Source organism: Perca fluviatilis, chromosome 1, assembly GCF_010015445.1.
Source record: "Perca fluviatilis chromosome 1, GENO_Pfluv_1.0, whole genome shotgun sequence".
Lineage (NCBI taxonomy): Eukaryota > Metazoa > Chordata > Actinopteri > Perciformes > Percidae > Perca > Perca fluviatilis.
The window spans coordinates 47376759-47399831 of NC_053112.1; the positions used below are offsets into that span (position 1 = coordinate 47376759).

General features: G+C 41.7%; 1 protein-coding gene across 1 annotated transcript in view; it reads right to left on the reverse strand.

The window, feature by feature from the left end:
- The window catches only part of sorcs3 (sortilin related VPS10 domain containing receptor 3), a 376202-nt gene that overhangs the window by 82872 nt on the left and 270257 nt on the right, over positions 1-23073 (reverse strand). Inside the window, exons 5-9 of the mRNA XM_039826137.1 lie at positions 22732-22805; positions 21275-21339; positions 20575-20693; positions 12525-12614; positions 11065-11244 (exon numbers count right to left, since the gene is read on the reverse strand). Of these exons, the coding sequence (XP_039682071.1) occupies positions 11065-11244; positions 12525-12614; positions 20575-20693; positions 21275-21339; positions 22732-22805 (528 nt within the window). The remainder of the gene's footprint in view (positions 1-11064; positions 11245-12524; positions 12615-20574; positions 20694-21274; positions 21340-22731; positions 22806-23073) is intronic.

Here is a 23073-nt window from a genome sequence, read left to right on the forward strand (position 1 = left end):
CTGTAGAACTGCGTCCCAGGAGAGAGAAAGTCGGTGTGCTCCTTCATCCCGGTTTACAGTTCTGGGGGCACGCTTGAGGATCTCCACTGCCTCAGCAAACCAGCGATGGTATTTGTTGCCTTCTGTTCGGATGATCTTTGCCTCCTTCCAGTTCATGATGTGATATTCCCTTTTGCAGTGGTCTGAGATGGCTGATTTCAGATTCTCCTGCTCCGCCTTTTCTTTAATTGCACAAGTGCACGCTCCAGATGTTTCCTTCTCACACTCTTCTGCCTGTTTCCCCGATATATGTTTTATTGCAATGACAGGCATGGGATCTCATATATCACATTACATTTTTTCTCCGGGTCAATCTGGGCCTTAGGATGTACAAGAACCTGGCGCATTTTTATTTGTTGTTTTTTACGGGTGTGTTTATGTGGTATTTGCTCATCACCCTTTGAATGCGCTCTGTGATCCTTCTGATGTATGGTAGTGTGACTGAAGATGACTGCACAGTCAGCAGTCGAAACTGTCAAGGTATGACAAAAAACTTTAAGCCTGTCATATAAGAAAAAAATCACTTATAATGCTGGATAGTTTAATGACCAATTTGAATTGTTGTATTGTGTGAATAAAATCTGCAACGTAACCAGCAACCTTTCTCTCTCTTAGGTAAAGTAGAAGTACACAGTAAGTAAGTAGTATCAAGTTGAGTTGCATATTTTTTAAATGCTTTGGGGGGGGGTTAGAACATTAAGATATTCATTATTTTTCTTATCTAATCATCATAATGAATCTGATAAATAGCTGTTTGGGGCCCCCAGACAGATGCCTATCTTGCCTAATGGTAAAGTCTGTTCCTGGATTTTTTCCCATGAACCAGTGAGAAAACTCCGATTGGACAGATAGTCTAGCTAGCTGTCTGGATTTACCCTGCAGAGATCTGAGGAGCAGTTAACCATAGTCCTCACAAATCCACCGGAGGTTAGAACGGCAACAGGGCTGGACTGGCCATCGGGCATAGCGGGCATTTTCCCGGTGGGCCGACGCACTTTTGGGCCGAATCGCCGATATATATAGGCCTTTTTTTTTTGCCGGGCAAGGCCGGCCCATAAAGAACTCACAGCGGCCCATTGGTTAATTTTCTTTATTGGCACTGGCCTGACCCAATCAAATCCAGGAACCCACTCCGGGCCGCAAATTTACGAATCCCACTTTGGCCACGCCTCCCGGCCCTGAGACGTGAGCTGTAATAGTTATGCTGGAAGTTTAGCATTCACGTTAAAATGGACAAACGACCACCAAAGCGCAAGGGAGGTGCAGAGAAATGACAGGAGAAAAAGATTAAGAATCTACAGGCGTATTCCTCAAAATGTGCCAACATTTCTGACATGTTTGGGGCTGTAGTAGCTGCTTCATGTGACCATGACAGGGCCATGGGAGCCAGTGAGGAAAAGATGGAAGGAGAGAGTAGTTGACGATGTGGTAAGGAGTAGGCAAATTAACAGGGACTCTCAGGAAGGGAGGGAGGCTGTCTGTGTGTGTGTGTGTGTGTGTGTGTGTGTGTGTGTGTTTGTGTGTGTGTGTGTGTGTGTGTGTGTGTGTGTGTGTGTGTGTGTGTGTGTGTGTCATGTCATAGCGATAACAAGCAGTTTGGCTGTAACATTAAAGTTAGTGGTGGTCAGGTAACCTAACTGTTTAAGCTTACATTGAAAATGCTAGCGGTTAGCCTGTTGGCTAGCTGAAGAGTCTGTGTGATCTATAAAGTCAGTGTTGATACAAGCATCAGTGTTCCTTGAATGGCTTAATTAGCTTCTCTTGTATTGGTGCGCTTTTCCAGGGCATATACTAATCTCAGCTTTATTGTAGCTTTTGGGAAGGGTTATAGTTATGGTTATTGTATTTAGCAGACACTTGTGTCCAAAGCGACAAAATATGAATCTTACAATAGTTAAAATTAACAGTAAACTGTTTTTAAAGTTGCTAAGCCAATATTAAGCATTCTAGTAATAATAACAATAATAGCAATACAATATCAAATATCAATAATAAAAAATAATAAATATACCATAAATATACAAATCATAACTCTAAGAAAGAATGAATTATTTAAGTGTAAGAGCAACAGATAAGTCTTGAGAACCCTCTTGAAGGATCCAAAATGATCACATGAACGCTGAACACTAGGCCACTCATATCATAGAATGCACGCATATTTTAAGAGGACTGTCTGCAGGGAATGTGTCTGACCAATCACGGTGGGTGTGGGCCGCCTGGGCCAAAAAATGCCAGGGCCGATTTTTTGTCCCAGTCCAGCACTGAACGCCAACACAAAGAAAGAGGAGCAATCCTGGAAGTGGTTCGTCGCAGATATAGACTAGTGACGATGCAACTATGTTATGGCAGGTGAATTGCTCAGGACCCAAGGAAGCGCAGTGTGTAGTGTGAAGTTGTTTGGATGAGCGGTTCTGGAAAAAAAACTGCAAGCAGCGATTCCACGGGCCAAGCAGTGGGCCCCGTTGTGAACAGGCATGTTTTGAACGGGGCCCTGCACTTTTACATAGAAACACCCTCATACAGACACACACCTCTCTTCCAAAATCCTCCTTGATGGTTGTCTCTCAGGTTGTAGGAATATCCCTCAAACTACACCAAAGTGTAATATGCAATGGATATGGACAGAGTCCCTCCAAATGGTTGCCATAGTAAAGGGCTGCATTCCCTCCCTGAAGGGAGCACGTCTGTATAAGTGGCACTAATAGGCAGTGCATTTGACATTGTCATAGAAACATGGCGCTCAGGATGGACGCGGCTAACGATGATCCTCCCATCCTGTCAGTCACTGCAGTCATTATTCATTGCCTCCACCTCCTCTATCACAAGTGCACGCACACACGCACACACACACACACACACACACACACACACACACACACACACACAAGGTGAAGCATGCGCCCCCACCACCACATTTCTCTCTATCCATCACTCACACCTACCACGCTCTACTTTCTTGACAACTAATTGAAGGACGAAGGCATAGATCTCTATTCTACAGTATAGAATTACTTTTAGCGGTGCAGCATTTAAAGGAATACTCCCAGCATTTCAAGAAATTATGATTTTCCGCCTTTGTGCGTTGACGATTTTAAAGCAGTTCTGCCATTTGCTGAATGCCAAGGGAGTGGAAATGAAAACGAGGATGGAGCAGGGAGCTTGTTCTGCAGCATGTGATCAGAGACAGCCAACACCCAGTTGCTTTTAATAATCTCTGCTACCATCAGTGACGCATGAGTCATAACTCTGACCACAATGTACACGCGGCAGACACGGGCAAACCCTTCCATTTAATATTTTATTTTTCAATGTTTTTTCACACAGAGACAGAGGACATTGCACCTCTGTTCACATCTACCACCAGCTGCTCTAAACACACATCTCAATTTGCTGCAACTGACACAGCTCCGGACTCTGTCGACTTAGTCCTATTATTATAAAATAAGGAAGACACTGATGGGTGCAGGCAGGGGTAACTGCTAGATCAGATCTGCTAGACGTGTCGACGTAGTAAGGTTTAGGCGTGAGGAGTGGGGATTGGTTAGGGTAAAAATGATAGGGTAAGCCAATCAGAGGCAGAATAAGGCAAAAATCAGGCGGGCCATGAGGCATGTTCTGTGACGTTGACATGTCTAGCGGATCCGCAGGTAGGGGGCCCGTTGTTGCATTTCAGGCAAATCTAAACATACCTCATATACTCATATATGAACAATTAAATGCAACCGTTTTACATTATCTGATATCACAACATCAATATAAATTGTATTTATTGCATCTGTGAAGCAGTGTTCCTTAAAAAAATTATACTCCATTCAATCAATTCTTTTCTACAATATGTGTAAAGGCCCGGACACACAGAGCCAACGGCCAAACGTCGGCAGAAAAGGCAGTTGGACTGATCAGTCTCCCCGAGTTGGTCCAAAAAGTGCCTCGGAACACACCGAAGAGACGAGACGTAATACGTCTCCATAACAGCGGGCGGCGCTAATCTGGATTGTCGCCCAAAAATGAAAACCGGCAGCTGATTGGACGAACGCGTCACAAGGGTCTTGTTTCTCCGGAAATTCAAAGATACGATCTCATATTGTACTAAAATAGTTCACCTAGATGTGTTTCTGAAAACATTTTAAGCGAGAAATAGGCCGTGCAGTTGCTGAATCTGTCTTCATTTCAGATCAACAAAGGTCAGTTTGAAAGATTTGTCAGATTTTGAGAGACTCTAGTCACGCTCATCCCGCTCCCCGTTTCCGGGTTAGCACTCTACCAATCAGATCATTTGAGTCCGACTGCCGGCAGTGCCCACCCCGCCGATTATATGTGTAAAATTGGCCAAAATGAAGATCGCGGCCCCTCGGACGGTCGACGGCCGATTATCTGCTCTATGTGTCCTGGCCTTTAGCATCGCTTGGTTTGGTGTGTAGAATTAGACAATGTTATTAATCTTGTATGTCAAGACACCCAGAGGAAGGCAAAGTGTGCCGATATGTTTTATAAGGCATTAGGCTTTTTTTAAGGGATTTTTTTACTCTTAACCATCCGCCTGAGTGTCTGGAATTAGATTTTTGTTTATGCCACATCCTACTCAAAACACATTTGTTCTTCTTTGAAATGATTTCTTTCCTCCTTACAGAGCATCACGTTTCTGGTACCCTAGCTGACATCTTCAATTTGCTCAAACACAAAGCACAAACAAAGCAACGTTAGCATTACTTTGGTGTCGTGCGTGTGTCCACCTGACAAATAAAAGTCCAATATTCACTCTCCCTTTAGCTTTGTTTTGATTTCAATCAACTCCTTAAGGAAATATCTGTCTCCTTAGCTACTAAATGCTCCACTATGTTCAGCAGCTAACTTTGTCTGTTTGCTGTTTAGTGATAATGAGCTGGTAGTATACAGTGAGTTTATCAGAGCTTTTTTACTGAAAGAAGCTGTCTGCTGCGGCTAAAAACAGAGTCGTAAGACCAGAGTTTGCGGGCCTCAAACCAAACCAATGATGCTAAAAGAAGCTAAAGAGCTCTACGAAGTGGGAGGCATAGACTGTACGAAAAGATGGACGATGTGTCTTCACTTCCTCCCGACTGTACAAAGTCAAACCAAAATATCCCAGATAACAGGCGCTGCCGTCTTGTTATTTTGGAACCTGAGTCTGTGCAGTTATGATCAGATAAATATGTAATGGAGCCGCTGTATCAATGTCCCGCCCATACGCTCGCCCAACCAATCACAGCTGTTGTAGATAATTCTGGTGAATTATTATGTTCGCTCTCTGTATGGACGCTACGAGACACCGTACTTTAGGAAGTGCACATGCGCGGTAGGATTCTAGTTCTGTGTGCACAGCTCCCCGCCAAGTTGTATATGGTTGTAAGATGTCGCCTGTTACTTTGACCGAATAAGTTCCACATGGTTTCTGGAAGTTTATAAATAAACACAACCGTTTGGATTCATAAAGTAAGGACTCCTCATATATTTATATATATACATATATATAACAGCTGTCAATCATGACGTTTCACCCCGTTTTTAACTAACTAATAAAAAACAAACTTGCAAAGTTGAACAAACATCAGTGTCATCAGAAATAAGTAAAATTACATAAAACACCTCTGGGGGAAAAATTTATTTGAGTTATACTTTGATTTTACATGGAGGGGGCAGGATTTATGACCTACACATGCAGCCAGCCACCAGTGGGAGATCCAGATGTTTTGGCTTCACTTCTACAGTTCATGCATCAACACCTGGAGATAGGGATTTGATCCGTTGTTGATATTAAAATATTGATTGGTGCAGCTTTAAACTTAAATGTTTGCAGTCTGTAATACAGAATGCCACTGGAAGTTTCACTTTAAAAACTGAGCAAGCATCTTGACCTTTTCACCACCGTCTGAAACTACTCCATCCACCAGCTCGTTGATGTTGCGCTGCTTAGAAGCTTTTCATTTGACAGTTTTGCTGATTTTCATGTTATTTTTTCCTGAATGGAATGATCGCATGAGGAGTGTGTGTATATATTTCAAAATATTCAGTGAATTAAAACATGGCTGCCAATCTGAAAACACTGCTATTTAGTACAATGGAGCGTCTTTGTTGAACAGCAGGGAATCGCTAGTTATTTCATGTGAAGCAATTTAGTTTTTTACATTGTATTATATGGCTCATTTGTTGAATCACAGCTTTGTGGGTTTAAGCGTGCTGGCAGAAGAAAAAAAACACAAACATGAATCATTGTGAGTATCAGAATTATCCAGATCTGGGCGCCTGGTTAGCTCAGTCCTCGGCGCAGCGGCCGCAACCTGCGGCCCTTTGCTGCATGCCATTCCCCCCCCTCTCTCTCTCTCTTTCTCTCCCCTTTCAAGTCTAAGCTGTCCTGTCGAAAATTAAGGCCTACAATGGCAAAAACAAATCTGAAATTATCCAGATCATCTAATACTCTTCGCTGACAACAATCCACTTCATGTCTTCAATCAATCATTCAGAGCTGCTTACAGTGAACCCCAGCCGAGCGGAGTGATAATTGTCGGAGAGCAGGTGGCGCCTCTCACCTCTCAGATTGCAGCGATATTTAGCGGCTGATGTAGAGCCCTGATGTCAACAGAAAACGAGTTTGCACAACAAAGGCTCATGATTACAGAATTTGCCCTTATCCAATCGGATTGACAATAAAAATAATCCTTCTAATTTAGAAGATAATTGTGCAATTTTCTGTGTGGAAGCGGCATAATTGGTTTTTAGGGAGGAGGATGCAACGAGAAGAGGGGCCCTCTGGGAAGAGACATGACTCCTAAGTGGAAGAAGATAAAAAAAAAAAAAAAAAAAACTTCCACGTACGTTGCTGTCTCCCCTCTGGTCTGGCTGGAGCTGTGTCTTCTCTCTGGAACATTAGGCCTGTGAAGTGCAGTTTGTCAGGGTCTAACAGCAATAAATGGGTTGAGTTCCATAGCGTATATCTTACCCTGTGTAATGGCTCTGATTTATCAGAGACAGCGGTGTATCATCTATCTCTTGTTTAGGTTTCTGATCAAGAACGGAGCCCTTGACCGCGTGACAAATGCAATTAAAAAACGTCTTATCGTCTCACGCTGCACGGTGAAATGCTTTTACAGCGGCATGGTAATGGGAGCTGCACACACACACACACACACACACACACACACACACACACACACACACACACACACACACACACACACACACACACACAAACTGTTCAGGAGAGGTAATGGCATTGTTAATTACCGCACTGCTGCCACCGCTGCTGGCCAATATCTCACTTCCTTCACTCTCACAGCCACACCTGCCAGTGTAGGAGTGATAAACTGGGTTCACCAGGGAGTGGAGAAGGAGGGAAATCTACTTTCCTGCTATGAATGCTAATGCAAACACATACAGTAGCTAGCCAGCAAGCTAACAAGGTCATTACAAGTCCAGAGGTGCATGGCAGCGAGCCCCATTAAGCATGCTCTTTATGCATATATGTCTGCTGTCAGTAAGATAGACGAGTGCAGCCTATAATGCAGACCTAACCATGTAAGACAAGTGGAACACAAACTCCAAAAACCACCCTTTAGCGTCTGTATGGAACGCACCGGGCACCAGCTCGCCCGCAGTGCTGTAAGACGACGTAGTTTTAAGAGCGACAACGGTAGCGAGTAGTATAAAAGACAGAGAATCTGCGTTCCACTTTAACCCAGGAGACCGCCATTCTTGTCCGCGTGTCACTGAAACGTACATTTTGTAACCCCACCCACCATCTTTTCCTAACCCTAATTGTCTCGTTCCCGTGCCGCGTGTCGTACGTCCAGACCCAGAGTGACAGAGTCCTGACCAAGCATGTCAAGAAACGACGGCAAAGGGCTAGATGCTAAAGGAGACATTCTGGTGGCTGGGTAGAGCTCAGTTGGTAGAGCGGGCGCACATATGTATGATATGATATATATGAGGTTTATTCCTCAACGCAGAAGGTCCAGGGTTCGATTCCGACCTGTGACGGTTTCCTGCGTGTCTCCCCCCCGCCCCCCCCTCTCTCCTCTTTCATATCTCAGCTGTCTTATCAATTAAAGGCAGAAATTACCAAAAAAAAAAGGAGACATTTTGCACCAATAACAAACGCCAGAGGCACCTGACCAAGCATCACTTTTTGGGAGTGAGACTGTGTTGGTAGAACACACAACACAAACTGAGCGACTGTATTTACTTTTTTAAACTCACAACGGCCGAGTCATTACCGCCAGATAACGTCAGCAACTAACTAGGGAGCCTAGTGGAGCATTTAGCAACTTAGCAGCCAGTTATTTCCCTCAGGAAATAATTGGAGGAGTGAATATTGGACACAGTTCATCAGGTGTACAGAAACATAACTCCCAGTTGTCTTTCTTTATTAAATGTATTGTCATTTGCACAACAGTTACAGAAAAGCAATCGTTGGGAATGATTAAATCTCAGGCTCCCTCCATCCACGCTCCATAAATATGTACAAAAAGAAAATCATACAAGTAAAGGTTAAAAAAAAAAGAAGTAAAGGTTAAAAAAATGCTAATGTTTAATGTCTACTGTGTAACTAGGCAATTGTTTGCTAACACGTGCACCATATCAATGTAAGGTGAAAATATGCCGGTGTTGTGTTAGCTTGTTGCGCTGCCCCAACGTTGTCAGCAATCAATGAGCACAGGCTGACTAATTAGTTAGGTTTATAACCTTTCATAAACACACCTTTAAAATAAATAAAACTATTACAACTCACATCACGTTAGGGCTGACCAATAATTCAAAATGATCATTTATCCATTTTCACTATTGTATCATATTGTGGTGATGTGATAAAAACTAACAGAATTAGATATTGAAGGTTTGTTTGTCTAATGTAATGTAATGCGTACCAGTGCATATGACTCAGCAATACATCTTCATCAATGCATTCTTAAATAAAAAAAAAACATTTCTATCCAAATCAAGTAGTGTCACATAAACTCAGATCTACCCTTCAGAAGTCTGACCAGCAGAAATGTGACAGTTCTATGTCATTACTAATAATAATAATAATGAAGTCCTACAGTAATAATAGCCTACATGTTTTTCTTATTAAACATTTATAACTCAGATTTCGCTTTTGTCTACTGTTAGTCTCTGCATTAAAGATGAACTGAACTGAAATAATCTGCGTTGATAACGGGTTGGTTATGACAAATAAAAATGAATTACACTAAAAAATGTAATAAAAAAAATCAATATAGCTTTTTTTAAGCAACACAAAAATTACGTTTGTTAGTATTAGAACGCTGACAATTTCGATGACATCACTGGCATGTTAGGACCTGCGAAGGTATATAGGCTACAGTGCAGCATACACATGAAAATGAGTAATTTTAATGGCATAGGTTACGCATTTGAGCCTGTGAGGGACAGGCCTGCAGTGTCTGACTACCACCACATGGAGGATGACCAGTCCATGGTTTCAGGCTCCACCTGCAGTACAGGACCGTGTGGGGAAGGTGACTGGTATTGTTGTGTAGGCTGCCGGAGCATGGACACTGCAACTGAATCCATCTGTGATTGGACGAATTCATCCAATGGGATCGCTTGTTAAGTTACCTGCATGCAAAATGTTAAAACCAAAATAAATAAAGTTTGAAAAAAGAAAAAAAAGTTCGCTGCCCGTAGGAGAGTCACCCCAGGTTAACCATAGATGCACGGATTCACAAGTTCTGCCGTTTACGTTAGGCTAGTGTAGAGTTGGCAGATTTTTTCCTTGTGGTCGTTGGATCGATGGATATTACACAAATGGATACTGCACAGATACCTCTTACTATGGAAGTAGGATACTGCACAGATACCTCCTACTATGGAAGTAGGATACTGCACAGATACCTCCTACTATGGAAGTAGGATACTGCACAGATACCTCTTACTATGGAAGTAGGATACTGGACAGATACCTCTTACTATGGAAGTAGGATACTGCACAGATACCTCTTACTATGGAAGTAGGATACTGCACAGATACCTCTTACTATGGAAGTAGGATACTGCACAGATACCTCTTACTATGGAAGTAGGATACTGCACAGATACCTCTTACTATGGAAGTAGGATACTGCACAGATACCTCCTACTATGGAAGTAGGATACTGCACAGATACCGCTTACTATGGAAGTAGCAGCTTTTTCTGCGAGTTGAACTCCCTCTGCATCAACGATGCCCTGAGGCGGTGAACATCAGCTAGCATCAGGGTGAGTAGAAAGGGACATTGGATTCTGTTTACAGACCTGCTGTGGTTTAGTTAGCAGCTAGTAACGCATTATTATTGATCTGTGATATCGTCGGAGTCAGGATTTGTTCATACAGTCTATGGTCGGAGTGCTAGGAGTATTCCATGTAATTAAGTAGTGCATAAAAGTAAGAGACATAATAAAGAATGGTACAAACGGAGGCAGCAGAGGCCAGGATATTCCGACTTTTAGTTCCTTGTGCAGATCAAACTCTGTGGGATACTACATTTCCCATAATGTAACTCGATATCTGGTTGACCATGCAAAATGCCCACGTTTCTGTTACAAATGTGTAGCCTGGTGACATCTTAGGGGGTTATTTTCTCAGACTTCTCAAAGCTCCTTCAGAGCCACTGAAGACATTATACGACATTATTTCCACAGGCTTGTAAACTAATCTTGATGTGTAAAACAGGTGGACCCCTTTAAAGGACATGTTAATCAACTTGGGAGTGATAGAACGAGGTATGGAAGGTTCAAAATCCTGTGTTTAAATGTTTGGTTGACATTTGGATCAGATGTGGGCCTTTAAAATGTGATTGGTTCACGGGCGAATATACTGCAGGAAATTTCAGCAGCAGCAGCAGCGGCAGCAGCAAAGGAATTGTTGGGTCATTGCTATCGATAAACAACCCTTATGGATACACCCTTTTAAGATACAGTAGTAAGTAATAGTGGGAAAGTAATAGTCCCTGTAACTTCCTATATTCAATCAATGAAAACCTTACCGTATGACCAATTTCATTTGGTGCCTACCTCGTACAGATCCAGCATCTGGTTCCCTCCGATGCCCCTAGTGGTCTTGACATTTTCCATGGCCAAGGTGAAGTAGATCCCTCTGGTATCAGACAGGTAGAGGTTATAGGTGTCGTTCTGGTTCCACTCCTGCACCGCCGCAAAGACCTGCTTCTCATCTGTGCTGACAATGTGTAAATCCTATCAGGGAGCAGGGAGAGATTAAGAGGAGTTATGACTGGTAGCGGAGAGGTGACGGATTAGAACATGCTGACCCTGTGGGACTGGTCATGAGACCAATGCTGCGGTGTGAATACAAATGTTTGATGACATACTGTAATGTATAGCCCACTAAGGGGCTCACTCTGACGACTAAAAGTGTGAGTTTAAAAGGACAGTATGCCTGTGGCTCAACACGTGTTTTAACCAATCTACATGAATTTCACTGCTTTCGCTTTCAGCGATAGGAATGGGAATACTTTATTGAGACTATGATTAATTAACTCTGGGACATTCTGGAATTAAAACAGATAAAAAATAAAATGAATAAAAATATATAAAATAATGCATAAAATTATAAAATAATAATACAAATTAGGGATGTCCCGATCATCTTTTTGGGCCCCTGGTCCCAAAAAGATGCCCTTTTTTTCACGCATTTCAAAATTTACAGTAGCTGTCACTCGGCCGTGGCTTGGTAGCGTTGCATTTCCCCCGACTCGTTTCCTGGTTCTCCGTCTCCGTAGACACCATGAGATCAAGGAGAGGGTTAACTTCTCCTGCTCCAGATCTCCCACCGTGGTCAGAAAGAACAGAGGAGACTCTTTGGTTCTCTCACTAGGACTCTAGAGTCGCTACTCGCTCTGAAGCTACCGGTAATCACCGTCACGCTCTCATTCTAACACACACACACACACACACACACACACACACACACAAGCCGGCTCGACGCACACACCAGCGCAAAAGTATAAACATCAGACCACTTACGTAGGCTACGAAATCTCCGAACTTCCTATCGAAAGCATACTGTTTGTGTTTAATCCAGGGTCTGACTTTTAATTTTAAAAAAACAAGTCGTGGCAGTGTGTTTTTCTTCTGGAAACATCATTGCCTCCCTATTGACTGATACACTGCCCTCTGGTGGACAGAACATATACGAAGTTTGATACCAACATAAGTCTTACTGAAGGCATTTAATGGTCAAAATATTATGAATAAATATTTGAATATATTTGAATATTAATAAACAAACGAACTTCAAATATGATTTTTGGGCAAAAGTCAAAGCCGTAATACTTGTATTTGCTCAGATAATAGAGCTGCACACCGTTTTTTTTTTTGGTTCCAAAAATACTAAGTAAACAACGTAACTAAAATATTTCTTCAGGCTTAATAAATTTAACTTAAGGCAGCAAATGAATCTGAAATCTTTACTCTCAACACCAAAAAAAGTTCTCTTTAGTTTTGCCGCAACTTACCTTAGGTAGCGAATATTTGGGTAGTTTGATTTGAATAAATGAGTCTCTCTTGTAGGACACATAATAGGAGGCTCGTCCTGATGTAGGAACCTAGAACACAGAGAGCACAATTACGCACAGTGTTTCCCTCTATTATCAAGAGCTTTGGTTTCATACAAGCGTTGTTTTTGCAACATTGTACTTCTCTTTCGCTATTTCTCTCAGCGCTGTAGTGATGGAGCTCTGCTGCTGAATGCAGGGGACACCTTGTGTCAAGGCCTCATGTGTAACCCCATCACTGACACCATATTGTATTTTTCTCCAATCAATCACCCAAGTGGTGAGCGAAAGCGTACACATCAACCTCTATCTCGCTTTGTCCTGCTGGTTTTCACGGCGCTGCAGGATACACAGGTTCTTTCACAGGCCATTTAAAGCGATCCCCTGGCTTGCATTCAGAGGATGCTGCCCTCTCTGTGTATCAATGGTGGTCGGTGGTTTCTAAGTGGACTTTGGTAAATATCTCGCAGGACAATCAATAGTCTCATTATTCTTTGTCAAGAGAAATCTTTAAGTCGCCTAACCAAGCCCCGTCCGCAGGCTAAGAAGAAAAAAAAAAAAAGTCGTCCATAATGGTCTAGACCATTAGCAAACACTCCTAGCTGTTAGTTGTTAGCTTATGCAGCAAGAAAAACACAGGGCTGGTGTGTGTTGGAGAATTGTCATTAGCCTCGAGGCCATGGAAGCCAAGCACTTCATATACACACACACACACACACACACACACACACACACACACACACACACACACGCACACACACAAACACACACATAGAGACACAGAGTAAAGTGAGACCCCAGCTGCATATCACACTTTTCCCCTCCTATCAATAACGACATGAAATTCATTAGAGGAAAACCTTCAAATCAAACTTGTGTCTCTCCGCTGAAGAGAAGCGATATCAGTATTAATGTTGTATGACAGGGCTGATTCTTTTTACTGATCTTGTAAGTGCTCTGAATGGCCCAGAAGAGAGAAAACAAGCTCTGATAGGAAATATAGCCGACTAGCAGTGAGCACTGCAGAATAGTCCCACATGCAATCGAGTGAAGGAGCAGGAGATCGATGGCGGGGTAACCCAAGGCGGTTTGAACTTTAAGAGGAATTGGTATGATTGATTTTTCTCCCCCATCTCTTTCAGGATCTTTCGTCTGTGACGCATACGTTAAAATGCGGAGGTGCTAGGATTGAAGGGGAGGTTTAGGTTGAGTGCTTGTGAGTTTACTTGAAAGACTTCGGAGAGGTCAAACAGGATTGAAATATCTTTGGAACACAACTCTATTTCGTTGTCTAATGTGCTGCCAAGGCCAGTAAGGGTTCTAGAGGAAGGACCTGCCTCAGGTAAGTAGGCTTCTGAAAAATCCATGTTCTCTACTGAATAAAACATTTAGTGGGATCAAACAGCTGGAAGAACACCATTACAACAACTACTACTACAACTGCTACTACTGAAAATATTTATAAAAGGCATAATGTCCTTAATAACGTAGTAAGTGAAGTACATTTAGCGCAGTAGAGCAGTGGCGGTTCAACAGTAGATGCCACTTACAAGTGGTACACACCATCTGAAAGCTAAGAACCTGAAGATTAATTTTAGACGCAGCTCAGCACTGTGTCAAGCTTTTCTGTAACACTTTATTATATGGGTACATGAATGATCAATTATCAATTGATGCATGACTTCATGCCTTCAAACGCACAAATTAACTCACGGAGTACTTCATGTACTATCAGTAATGTACAAGGATGAATAGTATCATGCATAACTTAAAGCTTTAGTGCGTAACATTTTGATATTAATGAACGTCCGTTCCATTCGAGCCGTTGCCAAATGAGTTGGTACAAAGCTAATTATGATTATCAGCTCCACACAACTCTCTCTGGATTTCTCAGTATGACTACGTTCAGAAGATTGTGGAGTCCGGTGACTTTTGCATGCAGAAACTCGAGTGAAGATAATGACCTCTTCTGAAGAGTCCATCATGTTTTTTTTAATCCTCCGGTTCCTCCTTGGCTACTAGCAACTGTGTGGAGGAGTGGTGGGGGAGGTGCACGGTCACAGAAGGCTTGTATCATGTGGACGCACCGACAGTTTTGTTGTCATTACTTAGAATTCCTCCTGGGGGAGACAGAAACTACACACTATAGCTTCAATGCAGGAACAATACGTTAATTATTGCATCAATTAAGGTATTTGAATCATATGATTCTGATTCATTCTGATTTATTAACAATGTTCATGTCTTCTTCATTGGTAATTATGTAGTTAAAGTGTCTGAATTGTAGTGTTGTAATCATGAATAACTGAACATGACTTCTTCATTACTTCATCATGTTTGTGACCCTTCAAATAAAGTGCTGACCTGGTCCATCTTTAACATTGAGAAATAAGATATGATTAATGGTGGCATATGCAGTAATCGTCTTGGTGACCCTTCAAATAAGGTCAACCCTTCTGTCTATTTAGGCATCACATTGCATTACAAATGCAAATTAAATCATAATTTTGGACTTCAAAGTTCAGGCGTACAGACTCTTGGAAGTTAGTAAAAAGTAAAATGCATAAATATCCTACTTGGATGAGCATTGTTCTTAGGCATGAATAAAGCAACTATAGAAATGCATCTGCAGTATACTGTATTTGTGTCAATGTAGTGACCTCAGTATCATTTTGCCAACCCACTCTTTTAATTCCTAATACATTAAATGTTATGCCACCATTAATCATATCTTATTTATCAATGTTAAAGATGAACCAGCATAAAGTGGGCACATCTTTAAAAGGGGAGACTCGTGGGTACCCATAAAACCCATTTTCATTGAGATATCTTTGGCTAAGAGGTCATGGGACTCCTTTGAAAATGGCCATGCTAGTTTTTCCCTCGCCAAAACTGTGCAGCATTATTTAGCCCACTTTTCAACAAACTAGCATGTCATGGTTGCTCAGAAAAATCAACCTTGTTACTGAAAACAATTACGTCGCGTTATCGCTTCTTAAAAATCATTCACATTCTGTGTGAAAGTACTTATGACAAAAACAACAGTTAAAAAAAAAAATGATGACGTGCAAATTAAAAGCACACAAAAAATGTCCCCGTGTGTAGAGGCCTTAAGTTGAGGAGCAGCAAGCTCTGAAAATAGTGACGTTTGTCTGGAGATGTTGCATGTTCCAACGTGCGTTGGTCTATAGCCAACTTTGGATTTGAAGAGATGAAGAGGTAACCAGAAAACAATCCCAATACTTTTTTCATGAACATAGGTGCTGAAAACACCTTTAACCGACAAAAAGCACCAGAACTATTTTTGGAGGTAAATTTGAATAAAATTGGAAGCTTAATGTGGACTAGCCATGTAATTATGCTGACTTTTCCTGTTGACTTTAAATGCATGAAACCTCATTTACACATTGTCAAAGTAAATAATATTCACGCTGTAAAGAAAATTAAAATACAGCTCATGAATTGCATCCGTGATACTTGGAATTCAGGACATTACCATTTCAGATTTTTCTATTGCACAAATTATGATTAATATGACACACTGGGCAGTGGCTAGAATGAATATTAAAACTAGACTGGCTTCACAGAAAAACAAAGCACAAATGTTCAGTTGAGGTTAAAGTAAAATGAGTTTTACAAATGTCCTTTGTGCCATGCCCTATATTTTATATGAGAGATATTGTTTTGATAAAATTGATATGAAACCTTTGCCTCCTAGAGGTAAAAATAGTTTGTCCCCCCTTTGAAAATAAAAGTACACTGAGAGTTATTTTAAAGGTCACATGACATGGTGGTCTTTGGATGCTTTTAAATAGACCTTAGTGGTCCCCTAATACTGTATCTGAAGTCTCTTTTATATAGACCTTAGTGGTCCCCTAATACTGTATCTGAAGTCTCTTTTATATAGACCTTAGTGGTCCCCTAATACTGTATCTGAAGTCTCTTTTATATACAGACCTTAGTGGTCCCCTAATACTGTATCTGAAGTCTCTTTTATATAGGCCTTAGTGGTCCCCTAATACTGTATCTGAAGTCTCTTTTAAACAGACCTTAGTGGTCCCCTAATACTGTATCTGAAGTCTCTTTTATATAGGCCTTAGTGGTCCCCTAATACTGTATCTGAAGTCTCTTTTAAATAGACCTTAGTGGTCCCCTAATACTGTACCTGAAGTCTCTTTTATATAGACCTTAGTGGTCCCCTAATACTGTATCTGAAGTCTCTTTTATATAGACCTTAGTGGTCCCCTAATACTGTATCTGAAGTCTCTTTTATATAGACCTTAGTGGTCCCCTAATACTGTATCTGAAGTCTCTTTTATATAGGCCTTAGTGGTCCCCTAATACTGTATCTGAAGTCTCTTTTATAAAGACCTTAGTGGTCCCCTAATACTGTATCTGAAGTCTCTTTTATATAGACCTTAGTGGTCCCCTAATACTGTATCTGAAGTCTCTTTTATATAGACCTTAGTGGTCCCCTAATACTGTATCTGAAGTCTCTTTTATATAGACCTTAGTGGTCCCCTAATACTGTATCTGAAGTCTCTTTTATATAGGCCTTAGTGGTCCCCTAATACTGTATCTGAAGTCTCTTTTATAAAGACCTTAGTGGTCCCCTAATACTGTATCTGAAGTCTCTTTTAAATAGACCTTAGTGGTCCCCTAATACTGTACCTGAAGTCTCTTTTATATAGACCTTAGTGGTCCCCTAATACTGTATCTGAAGTCTCTTTTATATAGACCTTAGTGGTCCCCTAATACTGTATCTGAAGTATCTTTTATATAGACCTTAGTGGTCCCCTAATACTGTATCTGAAGTCTCTTTTATATAGGCCTTAGTGGTCCCCTAATACTGAATCTGAAGTCTCTTTTCAATAGACCTTAGTGGTCCCCTAATACTGTACCTGAAGTCTCTTTTATATAGACCTTAGTGGTCCCCTAATACTGTATCTGAAGTCTCTTTTATATAGACCTTAGTGGTCCCCTAATACTGTATCTGAAGTCTCTTTCCCGATCCCAGATCGGCCCATCTGAGCTTTCATTTTATCAAAGGCAGAGCAGGATATCCAGTGCTCGGTTTACACCTATCACCATTTCTAGCCACTGGGGGACCATAGGCAGGCTGGGGGAACGCATAATAATGTTAAAAAACCTCACAAAGAGAAATTTTCATGCCATGGGACCTTTAACTTTAAGGAACAAACACAACTATGTCACGTTCTATTTCACGTGCATAATTATGTAATGTGTACGTACGTACGCACGGAAGTGAAGTAATTTTTTTTTACTGATTTTAACCCAAACCATGATCATTTTCTAAACTTAGCCAAGTAGTTTTTGTGCCTACATCTAAGCAAACTGCAACCGTTTTACAACGTTTACCACGTGTTTAAAAAACGCGACCATTATGTTTAGGTATGAGCAGTGGCGACTGGTCATTAGGGGCAGGTGGGGCATACGCCTCTTGTCAACAGAAAGAAATGCAAACAATTGTTATGTTATTTTTAATTAATTCAAGATTATTATCATATATTATTTTTTTTATCTTCTATGGATATTACATCTTCCTAAATTGCATATAATTTGTGGTAGGATTTTATTTCACACTCTGCCCCTGCCTTGCCGCTTCAGAGTGCGTTCTCCCGTGTTCGCGGTAGACTACGGCAGCCTGAATGGGTCAGAGTGGGGCTAGCTCCTCTCACACAGTGTGCAATGATTAATACTCATGCTCAGAGTGTTGGCGTGTTTGATGTAGATCACACAAATTTGATTGCCAGTGGGGCTGACAACCTGTAGCCCCACCACAGCGTCATTTCTTATCTCAGATATGATTGGCTGTCTGGCGCGGCGCCAACAGTCGGAAAGAAGTGCGAAGACGGGAAGATTGTGTTATCGTCGCTAGCTAACTCAAAAAATGATCGAAGCGGATAGCATATTCGAGTATAGCTTTGAAACTAGGGGTGCACCGATCCGATATTAGGATCGGATATCGGCCCCCAAAATTGACAAAATAGCTGGATTGGGGATGGGAAAAATTAACAGATCCACGGGCCAATCCAGTTTTTCTTTTTTTTTTTCCTCCGTCGCAGCACCGGGGCCCCTGTTAACTGCGTACCCTTCTCATTCATGGTAGTAACTTTATAACACAACAATTAATAACCCACAACTAACTCTCTTTAAAAGGATGAAACACCATAGCACATAACAATTTGTGACTTAAACAGTTTCTAACACTAATAATTTTACATTTACAAATGTAGCTACACCGCTGAACGGCATGTTGGGTAACATTATAGCTGCTAGCTAGCCAGTCTGTTAAGCTGGGAGAGGCTCCGGTCGCTACTGCACATTCAAGAACAGAGAAGAAAGTTAGCTAGAGGATGAAGAAAGACCGGAGATACACCAGAACAACGTGTGCTCAAGAGAGGAGCAGTCTGTTGTTGCAAGGTTTTTTGTTTCTGAAACATCGGACATAATTTAGCCACTGTTGCCCGTCGCTCTAACGTTACTCAGCCGTGCTAACGTTAACAATGTTAAAGTTGTTTGTATGTGTATTCTTTCGATTTGAGATTATTTTACTACTTTGCAGGAACAAAAAATAGTTTAGCTTCTGTAACTGTTTGAGGGATTCTCCTTCATATAAAGTTATTGTATAATGTCGTGGAGCCAAAACCTTTAGTAATCAAAGCTTTTAGTAAACATGATGACATTAAAAAAAAATTGTGATATTCTATGTAGTCCTGACAGTAGAATAAGCCATTATAAACCTATATAAAAGGCCCATTATTGTTATTTATTTAAATTTATTTTAAGAAGTTTGATTACATTATATTTTATATCATTTACATTACAGCTATGTTATTTTGTCTTAGTTAGGAAAGTTATGTTAAGTTAGGAAAGTCTGGTGGCTTTAGTCTCTTCCACATGGTGGAAGGAAGGTATAAGGTGGAAGGTATACAGTGTATTATTAATTCAACAACGGTATCAGATCGGTATCGGGTATCGACAGATACACAAAGCCCTGGCATCAGTGTATCGGTATCGGGACTGAAAAAGTCGGATCGGTGCATCCCTATTTGAAACCTTTGGAAGAGAAACTGAAATTAAAATGCCTTGGTGCCCCCCGGCGTCGGGATATTGTCATCACTCAAACTGCTGGTAAAAACAACCGCGGTTAAACGTGGAGTGGTTAGTTTACAAATTAAGTCAAGTTTGGTGAGTGAAAACCCATTTTATCATCGTGCCTTTGTGGTGCTGGTCCGTATGGTGATCATGTTGTGCTGGATCGATTGATATTAGCTGCGTTAGATGGTGACGAGTGTATACATCCTCGGTTGCTAAACTCTAACGTTACTACCATGGCCCCTAAAAGCACCGTCATCTAGGTTGCCTGTAGCCGGGCTTGTAGTCACCTATTGACGGCTAAACAACTGCTGCTGGTAGCCGCATCGTGTTGACGTTACGTTTTGTAGAGCCATGTGGTATGTATTCTAGTTTTACTGGTATGTAGCCCATCTTTTGAAATTGTGCCCCATAAAAACACCACTGGGTATGAGGATGAAAAACGCTAATGAAATGTTTCTGTGGAGGTAGCGGAGCAAATCAAGATAGGAAGGTTAAGTGAATACTGGAATTAAATATTTGACAGACATTTTTCAGGTGACCAGAAACCTATCCAACTGGACGCTTCTGTTGTTCTGAATCTCCTTTACATTTAAGTAGACCCGTGTTCGCTAACAACGTTAGCCAAAACTATTTGACGGTCATAGCTGGCGTTTCTCTAACTTTACTAAGTCTTTCCACTCCATTGTGGTCATAAGTAGCTTAACGCAACTTAGAAAATCATCATAACAATTAATGAGAAATAACATAATAATTACAGAATACACACCCACATCTCATACAAAACAGCTAAGCTACTGATCACCGCATTTTAATCAGGGTTGATAATGTCTACATAGCAAAATTCATCATGTACCAAGAATTAGGGGAACCTGACTCTTAAGAACTCTACCTGTATGAATATGTAGTCATCTTGAACCACCAAAGAGCTGATGTCGATGTATCCAGGGAATGGGTAGTTCCTGTTAGCTTCTGTGCACATTGGAGCTCTGCACGTGACGTACTGCACATCTGTCACATAGGAAGACATACAGAAAGCATGAAAATTGTATCTGCATGCTTCTCATATAGTATGTTGAGCTGTAGCAAGACCTTATCTATAACACATACATAATTTATTATTGAGAGCCTCCTTGAATGGTAATTAAAGTGGTACTCAGAAGACACTGTTTAGAGTTGTAGTCCACCCGTCTGTGCAGTCTGACATTTTCTCTGACTAAATTGCCTCTCTTTGTAGCACCATATGTATTCTTATCATGTGTGGATACCGCAAACAAGTATCTCGGCCTGTCAGTCACACCACGGTTATATGTGAAAAAAGCGATGCTGAATGCGGCTCCAACATTACGGGATGGCATAAACAGTTTCACCTATGTCCTCTTTGGAGGAGCTTGGTGGTGCTGCCAGTCAGAGTTATGGAGCTGACATTCAGCGAGGGAAAGGGAAGAGAAGAAAGGCCATATTAAGCAAGAATCATGCACTGGGTTTATTGGTGGGGCGAGCCAGTGCTGTTTCCCTGGGGACACCTTCTTTTCTCCTATAGAGCTGTTCATTACTCTTCTTTGATGTGCATGTGTGTAGGAGACACTCACTTCCATCTGGTGTATGAGCCTCCATGTGGACCAGATCTGGCTCCTTGTCGAGCCCGGAGACAGACCTTGTAGAGAATGACAGACCATCGGAAGAACACATAATCATAACGTAAATGAATAGAAAGGGATGTAAAGGGAACAAAGAAACAAAGAAATACCAGAAAGTTGTCAGTGCAGTTGAAGGGTGGAAACAGTGGAAACAGAAAAAGGGACAAGAGTATGGAGAGCACAGGAATGTTTTCCCCATATTCTAAATTCCACATTATGGGAAGCACATTCACAGCAACTCTCGGCTCGTTCCCTTCCAGCAAAATGCAACGATACAAATACATATACAGTCTCCTTATCATTCACTGGGTGGTTCAGGGTCCCCACACTCTCTGACTATGAGTTTATCTCTGGGTAAAATCTTGCTTTCTTGCTCATTTCACAGCTTGTGGATTAGACTGGATGGACGCAGCATTCCCATTGTGGCGATATTTCATATCCCTTGGAGGCTGATGAAGCCATTGTCTAAATGCAGCCAACTGGAGGCCTGCCTGGCCATTGCTAAAGGCCCATCCAGTGTTTAGATGTCCTTGAAGGGGCTTTGGTGGGGAAAGGGTGAAGCCAGCGATGGATTGTGCACATTATTTAGGATTATACCGCGATGGCACGGAAGTAGCTCCAGATTTATGCAAGTTAGAGTGGATATAGCCACCGGCAATCTGGGGCACACCCCAGTCACCTCAGAGAGGGGGAGAGGGGCAATGAGCTGGAATAGATCCGGGCCTACGTTTGTGATGAGCGTGCACTTTCTGACATAGCAGGCACTGCAGGGGGAGTGAGCAAGAGACGTGACTGGATGAGCAGTGACAGGGACGTCCGGGATCCATTAGAAGTCACAGCCCCTCATAGTGTACATAAGCTTCTGTATCTGCATGTATGCATCTGTAGAAAACCACCTCCCTCTCATATGAAGGTAATATATGGTTGATGTGAGCACTTGTAGCAAAAAAATCTGAACTTGTATATTAACTTGTATAAAATATGCACACACACTACAAGCTCTCGCATTTTGCACCATATTTACCTTCATACTTTCCTTTTATCACTGGTGTAAAAAAAAATATTAATTTAATATTTATGCGCAATATGCCTGATATGAGCAGGATGTGATGTGAGAAATGAAGTGGAGTGCGACATGCCCTCGGACGCAGAATGCAAAGTGTGTTCTGAAGGAGGAGATTAATCTCTGCCTGATTGTATCAAGAAGGAGATAATGTGCAGAACTTCAGCAGCATCGCCACTCAGTCACACACCTTGTTCAACGCCGCCAATATCTCTCGCTCAGTCACGCAGAACACGAGCACACAGAAGTTTCTGCATTTCTGAGTGATGAACAAACCTTAGGAGAAGAGGACTGGAGCAGAGTCAAAAGAGAATAGGCCGAAGATGTAAAAAAAGGGTGGACTCACCAGTAGAATCTGTTCGGCGTGACGCGTTCGTGGATGAGCTGCCATTTTCTTCCAAAGTCCAGTGAACTGTACAACTGTGGGGGAGAGGGGAAAGGCAAGATGAATGCATGTTTCTACATTGGTCCAGCTTCTAATTAGTCTGGCTGATTTAAAAGCCGTAACAGTGACGAGCGAGCTTGAGACATGGAGAGTGGAGGTTACTCTGCGGCTATAAAGCATTATCAGGGTGGGAGATAGGCCGACAGAGCAATGAGCTGCTATTATCATTACCAACTGGCCATTTAAGCTAACATATTGTCACATGTATAGGCATCTTTATTCCCCTTTCTCCCTTTACAAATT